Genomic DNA, 11,911 nt, shown 5'->3' on the forward strand with positions numbered 1-11,911 from the left:
GTAGAACTAGACACATAGAATTACACATAGATCTACACACATAGAATACAATGGCTATCTCTCACACGTAGAACTAGACACATAGAATTACACATAGATATACACACATAGAATACAATGTCTATCTCTGACACATAGAACTAGACACATAGAATTACACATAGATCTATACACATAGAATACTATGTCTAATCTCTCACACGTAGAACTAGACACATAGAATTACACATAGATATACACACATAGAATACTATGTCTATCTCACACACGTAGAACTAGACACATAGAATTACACATAGATATACACACATAGAATACAATGTCTATCTCTGACACATAGAACTAGACACATAGAATTACACATAGATCTATACACATAGAATACTATGTCTAATCTCTCACACGTAGAACTAGACACATAGAATTACACATAGATATACACACATGGAATACTATGGCCATCTCGCACACGTAGAACTAGAATCATAGAATTACACATAGATATACACACATAGATTACAATGTGTAATCACTCACACGTAGAAATAGACACATAGAATTACACATAGATATACACACATAGAATACAATGTTCATCTCTCACATGTAGAACTAGACATATAGAATTACACATAGATCTACACACATAGAATGCAATGGCTATCTCGCACACGTAGAACTAGACATATAGAATTACACATAGATATACACACATAGATTACAATGTCTAATCACTCACACGTAGAAATAGACACATAGAATTACACATAGATATACACACATAGAATACAATGTTCATCTCTCACACGTAGAACTAGACACATAGAATTACACATAGATCTACACACATAGAATACAATGGCTATCTCGCACACGTAGAACTAGACATACGTAGAATTACACATAGATATACACACATAGATTACAATGTCTAATCACTCACACGTAGAAATAGACACATAGAATTACACATAGATCTACACACATAGAATACAATGTTCATCTCTCACACGTAGAACTAGACACATAGAATTACACATAGATATACACACATAGAATACAATGTTCATCTCTCACACGTAGAACTAGACACATAGAATTACACATAGATATACACACATAGAATACAATGTTCATCTCTCACACGTAGAACTAGACACATAGAATTACACATAGATATACACACATAGAATACAATGTTCATCTCTCACACGTAGAACTAGACACATAGAATTACACATAGATATACACACATAGAATTCAATGTCTATCTCTCACACGTAGAACTAGACACATAGAATTACACATAGATATACACACATAGAATTCAATGTCTATCTCTCACACGTAGAACTAGACACATAGAATTACACGTAGATCTACACACATAGAATACAATGTGTATTTCCAATTTACAATGTGTAAAGGGGACTTCCAAGGAAATGTGGCACCACAATTTGAGCAAGGAAAAGGTTTCTCTCTGCTATGTTCTCTTGTATGATGCCTTTATTTTACAGTCTGAGCAGCAAAAATGTTTTTTCCATGTTCGTGTGTTCCCCAGTGTTTTACCATACTTTGTGTGCAAAGCTTTGACTGCAATCTGAGCAACGAAAAGGTTTTACTCTTGTGTGTGTTCTTTGAAATTCCCAATAAAACGGAATGATGTTGTCTTTTAATGTGTTGATCATGATTATGAGGAAAAACACCCGACACAAATTTTAGGCAAACAAAATGTTTGAACAATTCATCAATATGTAATACAATAAAAGACAATGAAAGAATATCAACAATATCATTATTCCCTTTTATTACATACGATTGTATCAAATCAAATCATGTGTTCAGTGACTCAAGTATTCCATTCACTTTCATGAGTGACTCACTACTAACTCCATCCATCTTCTATGCCACTTTGTCCTCACTCATACTAACTCACGTCAGTAAAACACATCACTACTTTCCAGCCCTGTGATTGGTTGGTGACCAGTCTAGGGTGTACTCCGACTCTCCCTCGAAGTCAGCAGAGGCCTGAGACTGTAGACCGGGTGTCAAAATCACGTCATGGAGGACGGAGACACGGCAGACCTCTGCAGATCGAATTGATGACCTCCTTCCTCGTCGGTGATGAAGCTCACCTGCTTTAGTGGCCGAAATCTTGCAGTCTCGTCCCTAAATTGCACGAGTTCGGCACCCCTGATCAGTGAGTCTGCATGTGACTATTCAATGATGACTTCCAATGAAATGTGGCGCCACAATCTGGGCAAGCGAAAGGTTTTTCTCCAGTGTGTGTTCTCATATGTGCTACCAAAGATGCCTTTTGTGTGAAGCTTTTAAAACAGTTTGAGCAAGTAAAAGGTTTTTCTCCCGTGTGCGTCCTCATGTGTATAACCATATTTATTTTATGAGTGAAGCGTTTACCGCAATATAAGCAACTAAAAGGTTTTTCTCCCGTGTGTGTTCTAATGTGTATGACCATATGGGCCTTTTCGGTGAAGCTTTTACCGCAGTCTGAGCAACTAAAAGGTTTTTCTCCTGTGTGTGTTCTCATGTGCGATACCATATTTGCTTTGTGAGTGAAGCTTTTACCGCATTCTGAGCAAACAAAAGGTTTCTCTCCTGTGTGTATTTTCATATGTGACAACATTTGTATCTTTTGGGTGAAACTTTTACTGCACTTGGAGCAAGTGAAAGGTTTTTCTCCTGTGTGCGTTTTCATATGTGATATCATTTGTATCTTTTGAGTGAAGCTTTTACTGCACTGTGAGCAAGTAAAAGGTTTTTCTCCTGTGTGTGTCCTCATGTGTACTAGCATACTTGCTTTTTGAGTGAAACCTTTACCGCAATCGGAGCAAGTGAAAGGTTTTTCTCCTGTATGGATTCTCATGTGTGTTTTCAAATCTGAGTTTCGAGTGAAACTTTTACCACAGTCTGAGCAACGAAACAGTTTTTCTCCTGTGTGTGTTCTCATGTGTCGGATCAAGTAACTCTTACAAGAAAATCCTTTATCACAAACGGAGCAGTTAAAACGCTTTTTACCCGTCTTCTTTTTAGAGCATTCAGAGCGTTTGTTGCCATTCTGAGTCGTCATATCACCTTCAGAGTCGCCGTCTTCATCTTCAGGAGAGTGTGACGTTGTGTCGTCGCTATCTGACAGTGGAGCTAAGAGGTTGTCTGCTTGTGATCCTCCACAGTGGTCTCCATCAGCTTCTGTTGTCATGTGTTGCAGTGAGCTGCTGCATGAAGGCTCCGCCTCTCTCATCTCCTCACTTGGACTATGATGAAGCTGTGAGGACTCAGGTGGTTTGTCTTCATGGTCTTCGGTCTTCACAGAGAAACCGGTCAGTGGCAACCTGGTGAGATCAGCCTCCTCTGGCCCTAGAAGATGCTCTCCCTCCTGAGTGATGGAGAGTTGGACTTCTTCCTCTTTAACACAAAGGGGCTGGGGATCCTCTTCCTCTTTAATGTGGGTGGGCTCTGGCTCCTCCTCTTCCTCTTTCACAGGCTGTGGCTCCTCCCGCTGCTGAGGGAGACATGCTTCATGGCCACCAATCAGCTGCTGGATGTCTGCAGGACACAAACAGGAATTATTGTCAAAGCTTAAAAAAGTACAGTTAGCGTCCTGTCACATTGTTTTGGGGTGGGCGTGCTGTGTCACCACGCCAGAAAAATACTTCTTTGTGTTAGCTGCGACAATAACAATGTCACCGTAGCTAGCTTGGATTATATCCATTTAGCAGAAGGTTAGTGAACATGAAACTTACCTTCGATGTGGAGCACAACTTGAGTCTTTCCATCAGCTTCCGGTTGTTGTCGTAGTCGCTCGTCCTCCTGGTCCAATGTTATGTGTAGTCTCTGGTTATCTCCAGCTTCCACCTCCGTGTGTCCGAGATGTAATGAGGGTGCCCAGTCTGGATGGCTTTCATCCATTTCATTAGCTGGTCTCCCTGAAAAACACACACCCCCATTATTACTTTGAAAACTGGCTCTATTTTTAAAATACGCTTCTTTCATTCATTCCCGAGCTTACAAATCACTCAAAGTGAAAAGATGTTATGGTTTTATTCGTCCAAAGACGATACTTGACTTAGTTCGGTGCCCTCAGCTAGCTTGGCTAACGCTAGCGGCCTACTAAATGCTAGGTGTGAAAGAGCAAAACACATGCTTTGATTCAAATTTACCCCATCTTTTTTATTCCCTTCGTGTGAACAATTGTGGCAGTTAATAATACAACACGTCTGTTTTTCACTTGTTACAGAATACTAGTCATAAACTAATTATATTTCAATCTATTCCGTAATACTGTACTATATTAACCATCCCATATGAATGCTATACAATATTAAAGTGCTTTCATCCATAACTCATTCACAAGCAGCGATAAAGTACAATCAGTTCAATTCAATATTTAACATAATTGCAACAATCGTATAGTCAACCAACATAAAACAACAATGGATGTTTATTTAATTTACCCATTTTTACAGAATCGGGCATTTGCTGTTCGTGCTAACCAGCCCATACACTTGAATGGGACCGGGTGGCTAAGCTAAGTGAAGCTAGCATTAGCAACACTTACCAGTTCCGTTCGATATGTGCATGAATTAAATGCTCCAAGGTAGTTCTCCCAGTCACGGTAGCGGTAGCTGGTGCCTACAATGCATTCAATGTAGCTGTATCTGGAATAAATTATTGATCGGGAATCATTTAACAAGTCTTTCCATGTGTGTTCGTCTCAGCTTCTTCCTGTTAGCGATTTCATTGGTTCTTGGTGGTCACGTGGTCTGGAGACCATACACAAACAAGAGGCTCAAAGTACCGGCATCGGTATCCTCAAAATATCAAAAGAATGGTATCGATTGGCGATTGAGATGACGTCACCTAAATGCATCTTCGACGCCATTTAAATAATTCTTTACTTTTTCCAAATCTTTTCACTTAACTTCAGTCTTAATTCATCTATTTTCCATGCCGCTTATAATACTTCAGTCCTAATCGAAACACCAAATATATAATTCACCATTTGAATGCCCATGTTACGAAACCATGTCACCGTTTTTATTTTGAACAATCCACGTAAAGAGTTATTTTCAAAATAACACGCAAAGAGGCTGGGGATGGTTAAAATATATTTATATATTAGTAATAAAATCAGCCATCGTACAGTGTACACACAGTGCCCTCTACTGGCCAAACCGAGCAGTGAAGAATAAAAACACCCACCAGTGACTGAATGCGTCTGAGGAAATACGTCACCAAAATTTGAGCAACTAAAATGTTTACTTCCTGTGTGTTCTCGTGTGTTTGACCATATTGACTTTATGAGTGAAGCTTTTACCGCAGTCGGAACAAGTAAAAGGTTTCTCTCCCGTGTGCGTTCTCATGTGTGACACCAACGTGACCTTCTGGGTGAAACTTTTGAAACAGTTTGAGCAAGTAAAAGGTTTTTCATTGGTGTGTGTCCTCATGTGTATGACCATATACACTTTATGCGTGAAGCTTTTACCGCAGTCGGAGCAAATGAAAGGTTTCTCTACTGTGTGTATTCTCATGTGTGATACCATGCTGGCCCTTTGAGTGAAGCTTTTACCGCAGTCTGAGCAACGAAAAGGTTTTTCTCCGGTGTGTATTCTCATGTGCGCTACCATAGTCGCCTTATGAGTGAAACTTTGACCGCAGTCTGAGCAACTAAACGGTTTTTCTCCTGTGTGCATTCTCATGTGCGATACCATGCTTGCCTTTTGAGTGAAGCTTTTGCCGCAGTCTGAGCAACTAAAAGGTTTTTCTCCCGTGTGCGTTCTCATGTGTGACGTCATGTTGGCTTTGTGAGTGAAGCTTTTACCACAGCGTGTGCAACTGAAACGTTTTTCTCCCGTGTGTGTTCTCATGTGTGATACCATGTTTGCTTTGTCGGTGAAGCTTTTGCCGCAGTCTGAGCAACTAAAAGGTCTTTCTCCTGTGTGCGTTCTCATGTGTCTGATAAAACTACTCTTACAAGAACATCTTTTACTACAAACTAAGCAGTTAAAGTGGATTTTACCTGTCTTCTTTTTTGAGCTTTCAGAGTGTTTGTTGCCAGTGTGAGTCGTCATATCACCTTCACAGTCTGTATCGCTGCTCAAAGGTTCTTGGATGAAGTCATCTTGAGGAGAGTGTGACGTTGTGTCGTCACTATCTGACAGTGGAGCTAAGAGGTTGTCTGCTCGTGATCCTCCACAGTGGTCTCCATCAGCTTCTGTTGTCATGTGTTGCAGTGAGCTGCTGCATGAAGGCTCCGCCTCTCTCATCTCCTCACTTGGACTATGATGAAGCTGTGAGGACTCAGGTGGTTTGTCTTCATGGTCTTCGGTCTTCACAGAGACACCGGTCGGTGGCAACCTGGCGAGATCAGTCTCCTCTGGCCCTAGAAGATGTCCTCCCTCCTGAGTGATCCAGAGTTCGACTTCTTCCTCTTTCACATAGCGGGACTGGGGATCCTCCTCATCCTCTTTAAGGTGGATGGGCTCTGGCTCCTCCTCTTCCTGTTTAACAGGCTGCGGCTCCTCCTGCTGCCAAGTGGAGCTCCCTATCTGTGGATGAGCGGGACATTCTTCTTGACAACCAATCAGCTGCTGGACGTCTGCAGGACACAAACAGGAATTACTGTACATAGTAAAACAACAACACAAAACTTTTAATATTACAAGCGCAGTTGCCAATGATGAATTATTTGAAAACTAACTTTTGAAAGTGAACAGCAAGTTTGCAAAAATGATGAACAAAATTATAGTGGAAACTGTTATCTTTCTTCCAGTGTACTAGCGGAATAGCATCGCTTTTCAAAACGTGTTTGTATCATACGGCCAAATGCTTATTGAAAAGATGTACCGCCCGTGTGTCTGTCATTCTCTATCAGTCCATTTTTGTCTTAAACTTTCCTTTTTTGGAGAAAGATAAACTTACAGGATCACTTGGAAACTATGAACATCCAGCAGCAACACATTAAAAAACTTGATAAATCATGCTAGGATTAGTAGAAGGTTAGTGAATATTAAACTTACCTTCGATGTGGAGCACAACTTGAGTCTTTCCAACAGCTTCCGGTTGTTGTCGTAGTCGCTCGTCCTCCTGGTCCAATGTTATGTGTAGTCTCTGGTTATCTCCAGCTTCCACCTCCGTGTGTCCGAGATGTAATGAGGGTGCCCAGTCTGGATGGCTTTCATCCATTTCATTAGCTGGTCTCCCTGAAAAACACACACACCCCCATTATTACTTTGAAAACTGGCTCTATTTTTAAAATACGGTTCTTTCATTCATTATCGAGTAGATTACAAATCACTCAAAGTGAAAAGATGTTATGGTTTTATTCGTCCAAAGACGATACTTGACTTAGTTCGGTGCCCTCAGCTAGCTTGGCTAACGCTAGCGGCCTACTAAATGCTAGGTGTGAAAGAGCAAAACACATGCTTTGATTGAAACTTACCAGTGTGAAAATGCCGTGAACACACCACCAAGTCTTGGGTGATGGTGTTGAAAGTGATGTTTGGTCGTCTCACGGCTGCTATCCAGGCCATTCGGCGTCTCTTTGTTAGCTCACAGATCACAGCTCCTTGGCTTTGCTTCCACGTTGGAAAGGAGAAACATCTCACCCCATCCTTTTTATTCCCCGATTGTTCGTGTGGACGATGCTGGCACTTCACGACGCAACACTCTAGCGCCATGTTTAGGACTTGTTAGAACAAAACAAAAACACAAGTTGCCGTCTAAACCCACAATGCAATTCGGCAACGTCACTCTCAAAAGCGTTCATATTTTTTCCACGTCTTCCTCTCACCTTAAATCAACTCCAGTCCTAATCAAAATACCAAATATATAATTATTATATATGTATCAACCACTTAAATCGCCATGTTATTGGACGAACGTGCATATTTGAACGGTTTCCACATGCGACAACAGCGAATGTATGCTTCATTATGGCCGCCATTTTCCATGACTTCTTCTTCTACTACTACACCACCCATCTCTCCGAGGCAGTTCGGCGTCACGTGCAACCCAGCGGTGTAATCGGTGTAACAGCGCCCTCTACTGACCAAACCAAGCAGTGACCAATAATAACAGACCTAATGCAATTTAGGCGGAAAAAGACACGGGACACATCACAATCTATTAGGTGTTGCATTCAATTTCCGTAATAAAATAAAGCATCAGACAAAACACATTGGGAATTACTTTTTAATTTGGAATATCGATCAGATACTAAGTCAGTACAGACACAGTATTGATGATATTGATATACTTTGATAAAACCAATATTAATTTTTCTATAACATGTTGTCATTTTAGCTAGGAGACCCGGGTTCCACCCTCGGCCATCTCTGTGTGGAGTTTGCATGTTCTCCCCGTGCATGCGTGGGTTTTCTCCGGGTACTCCGGTTTCCTCCCACATTCCAAAAACATGCTAGGCTAATTAGCGACTCCAAATTGTCCATAGGTATGAATGTGAGTGTGAATGGTTGTTTGTCTATATGTGCCCTGTGATTGGCTGGCCACCAGTCCAGGGTGTACCCCGCCTCTCGCCGGAAGACAGCTGGGATAGGCTCCAGCACCCCCGCGACCCTCGTGAGGTTTAGCGATCACAGCATACAGGCAAATAAAATAGTGAGTCCAAGAGTCTATTCAAAGGGGATTTGCGTCATATTTACTGTGTCGACGCAACTTGAGCAACGAATAAGTTTTTCTCCTGTGTGTGGTCACGTGGGCGAGCACGAGCAATTAAAAAGCTTTTATCTTGTGTGAACTCTCATGTGAGACAACATCCCCGCCTTCTGAGTGAAGCTTTTACCACATTCTGAGCAACTATGAGGTTTCTCTCCTGTGTGCGTCTTCATGTGTGATAGCATATTTGCCTTTTGACTGAAGTTTTTACCACATTCAGAGCAACCAAAAGGTTTTTCTCCTGTGTGGGTTCTCATGTGCGATACCATATGTGCTTTAAGAGAGAAACTTTTACCACAGTGTGAACAACTAAAACGTTTTTCTCCTGTGTGTGTCCTCATGTGAGATAACATGTACGCCTTTCGGGTGAAACTTTTACCGCAGTGTGAGCAATTAAAACGCTTTTCTCCCGTGTGTATCGTCATGTGTGACAACATACTCACCTTCTGAGTGAAGCTTTTTCCGCAGTCGGCACAACTAAAAGGTTTTTCTCCGGTGTGCGTTCTCATGTGTGTTACCATATGTGCTTTTTGAGTGAAGCTTTTACCACAAGCTAAGCAACTGAAGCGTTTTTCTCCTTTGTGTGCTCTCATGTGTGACACCATGTTTGCCCTGTGAGTGAACGTTTTACCGCAGTCTGAGCAACTGAAAGGTTTTTCTCCTGTGTGAGTCCTAATGTGTGATAACATATTTGGCTTTTGGGTGAAGCTTTTACCGCACTCAGAGCAGCTAAAATGTTTCTCTCCCGTGTGCGTTCTCATGTGTGATTCCAAATTTGCCTTCTGAATGAAACTTTTACCGCAGTCTGAGCAACTAAAACGTTTTTCTCCCGTGTGGGTCCTCATGTGTCGAATCAAATAACTCTTATAAGAAAATCTTTTATCGCAAACTGAGCAGTTAAAACGTTTCCCTGTCTTCTTTTTAGAGCTTTCAGAGTGTTTGTCGCCAGTGTGAGTCGTCATATCACCTTCACAGTCTGTATCGCTGCTCAAAGGTTCTTGGTAGTCGTCGCTGTCTTCATCTTGAGGAGAGCGTGACGTTGTGTCGTCACTATCTGACAGTGGAGCTAAGAGGTTGTCTGGTCCTGATCTTGGACTATGATGAAGCTGTGAGGACTCAGGTGGTTTGTCTTCATGGTCTTCGGTCTTCACAGAGACACCGGTCAGTGGCAACCTGGTGAGATCAGCCTCCTCTGGGCCTAGAAGATGCTCTCCCTCCTGAGTGATTGACAGTTCTTCCTCTTCCTCTTTAACAAAGGACGGCTGTGACTCCTCTTCCTCTTCTTTGATGTGGGGGGGCTCTGGCTCCTCTGCCTCCTCTTTAACAGGCTGTGCCCCCCCCTGCTGTGGCTGACTGGGACATTGTTGATGACCAATTGGGTGCTGGATGTCTGCAGAACACAAAACAAGAATTATTGTGGAAAGTTCGTGTGCACTGTAAAAAAACATTTTTTATAGTAACAGCTCAGTCGCCATAATATTTTCCTGTATTTTTCCCTGTTATAGAAATCAAAATAATATATATTAACAGTAATATAGTAATAATATAGATGTTCACTCCAAAACATGGCCACCCCGCATCCTAAGTCGACCGACCCGGCCACCTCCTCCACCGCCGGAAGATGACGGAACTCTAAAATTACTGCAAATAAATACTTAAATAGCACAAAAACCAAAGTTCAATCCTTCAAAACCAACCGTCCAGCGACGGCTAGTTTGTGGCGGCCAGAAAATCCGAGTTTCAGGACCAGACGGAACCTCATAGCTTGGGTTTCCCTTACGGAGTCGCCAGTGAGCTTTAACTTAACTTTATTGGATTCGGGAAAAACATTTCTAATAAAATTAGTAACTAAAGTAAATATAAATGTTATGTATTTGTTATGTATTTAGCCAAAGACAAAGATATGACCAAGCTTCGTGATGAAGCTCTCATGACTGCGTTGCTGCTGCTTGTCTGATATGTCCGTCACTCAAAAGGGTCCGACTGGAAATAATGACTGAACTATAAAGGGCTGAGATGTTTGTTTATATACAGTATATACATACTGTCTGTGCCTTTAAACGTCTAACTTTCATTAATTATCACCCGTATTTGTACAGCAGAGGCCCCCGTTGTAGATTGTGTGTTTAAAGCTTAAGTAGAAGGTTAGTGAACATGAAACTTACCTTCGATGTGTAGCACAGCTTGAGTCTTTCCAACAGCTTCCGGTTGTTGTCGTAGTCGCTCGTTCTCCTCTCTCGTTGGAGGAAGTTCCTCCTGGTCCAATGTTATGTGTAGTCTCTGGTTATCTCCAGCTTCCACCTCCGTGTGTCCGAGATGTAATGAGGGTGCCCAGTCTGGATGGCTTTCATCCATTTCATTAGCTGGTCTCCCTGAAAAACACACACCCCCATTATTACTTTAAAATACGGTTCTTTCATTCAGTTCCTACCTTACAAATCACTCAAAGTGAAAAGATGTTATGGTTTTATTCGTCCAAAGACGATACTTGACTTAGTTCGGTGCCCTCAGCTAGCTTGGCTAACGCTAGCGGCCTACTAAATGCTAGGTGTGAAAGAGCAAAACACATGCTTTGATTGAAACTTACCAGTGTGAAAATGCCGTGAACACACCACCAAGTCTTGGGTGATGGTGTTGAAAGTGATGTTTGGTCGTCTCACGGCTGCTATCCAGGCCATTCGGCGTCTCTTTGTTAGCTCACAGATCACAGCTCCTTGGCTTTGCTTCCACGTTGGAAAGGAGAAACATCTCACCCCATCCTTTTTATTCCCCGATTGTTCGTGTGGACGATGCTGGCACTTCACGACGCAACACTCTAGCGCCATGTTTGGACTTGTTATAAGAAAATAAAAACATAAAGGTAGAGGCGAGCATGCAGCTAACGTCAACAAACAGCTGCTGTCAAACCCACAATGCAATTCGGCAACGTCCCTCCCAAACGTGTTCATAGTTGTCATTTCCCATGATGCAATGATACAATCAGAATTCTGGGCTAAATGTCTCTTCTAATGTCCTCCCGATGAGAAAAGAGAGCCAACCTCGAGGGTTTGAATCCCCACTTTGTGTGATATCTTCCAGTTAGGTGGGGTGTGGGCTGCTGCTGAGTTATTTCAGCTTTGCAACATTCCACGGTGAGTGTGTGTGACTTAAGAGCTTCTTCTGCTGAGGCCTGGGGGTCAGCGGCCTCCTGTCGGCCATGTTTCCTGTACAGATAGTC

General features: G+C 42.1%; 2 protein-coding genes across 2 annotated transcripts; both read right to left on the bottom strand.

The window, feature by feature from the left end:
- Positions 1–1,486: 1,486 nt before the first annotated feature.
- LOC144901508 (uncharacterized) lies at positions 1,487–4,881 on the bottom strand. The gene is made up of 3 exons (XM_078795051.1): positions 4,577–4,881; positions 3,762–3,944; positions 1,487–3,564 (listed from the first exon to the last, which is right to left on the bottom strand). Exons 1-3 carry the CDS (start codon positions 4,596–4,598, stop codon positions 2,198–2,200), a joined length of 1,572 nt encoding a protein of 523 aa, XP_078651177.1. The 5' UTR covers positions 4,599–4,881; the 3' UTR covers positions 1,487–2,197.
- Positions 4,882–5,068: 187 nt separating this feature from the next.
- Positions 5,069–11,587, bottom strand: LOC131135674 (uncharacterized). Its single transcript, XM_078795376.1, is given in 6 exon segments — positions 5,069–6,616; positions 7,038–7,220; positions 7,460–7,705; positions 8,750–10,084; positions 10,860–11,066; positions 11,282–11,587. Coding segments are annotated over 6 exon segments (3,549 nt in total). The 5' UTR covers positions 11,520–11,587; the 3' UTR covers positions 5,069–5,276.
- Positions 11,588–11,911: the final 324 nt, after the last annotated feature.

The sequence above is a fragment of the Doryrhamphus excisus genome, linkage group LG12, assembly GCF_037039965.1.
Source record: "Doryrhamphus excisus strain RoL-2023G ecotype Guam linkage group LG12, RoL_Dexc_Guam_v1.1, whole genome shotgun sequence".
Lineage (NCBI taxonomy): Eukaryota > Metazoa > Chordata > Actinopteri > Syngnathiformes > Syngnathidae > Doryrhamphus > Doryrhamphus excisus.

What these genes read in the sequence shown, in the direction of transcription:
- LOC144901508 (XM_078795051.1), bottom strand. Translation starts at nt 4,598, where the DNA reads ATGCACATATCGAACGGAACTG. An exon ending in GCACATATCGAACGGAACTG is followed by an intron (nt 3,945 to 4,576) that starts GTAAGTGTTGCT and finishes TGTGTTTTTCAG; the next exon opens with GGAGACCAGCTAATGAAATG. An exon ending in AGTTGTGCTCCACATCGAAG is followed by an intron (nt 3,565 to 3,761) that starts GTAAGTTTCATG and finishes TGTGTCCTGCAG; the next exon opens with ACATCCAGCAGCTGATTGGT.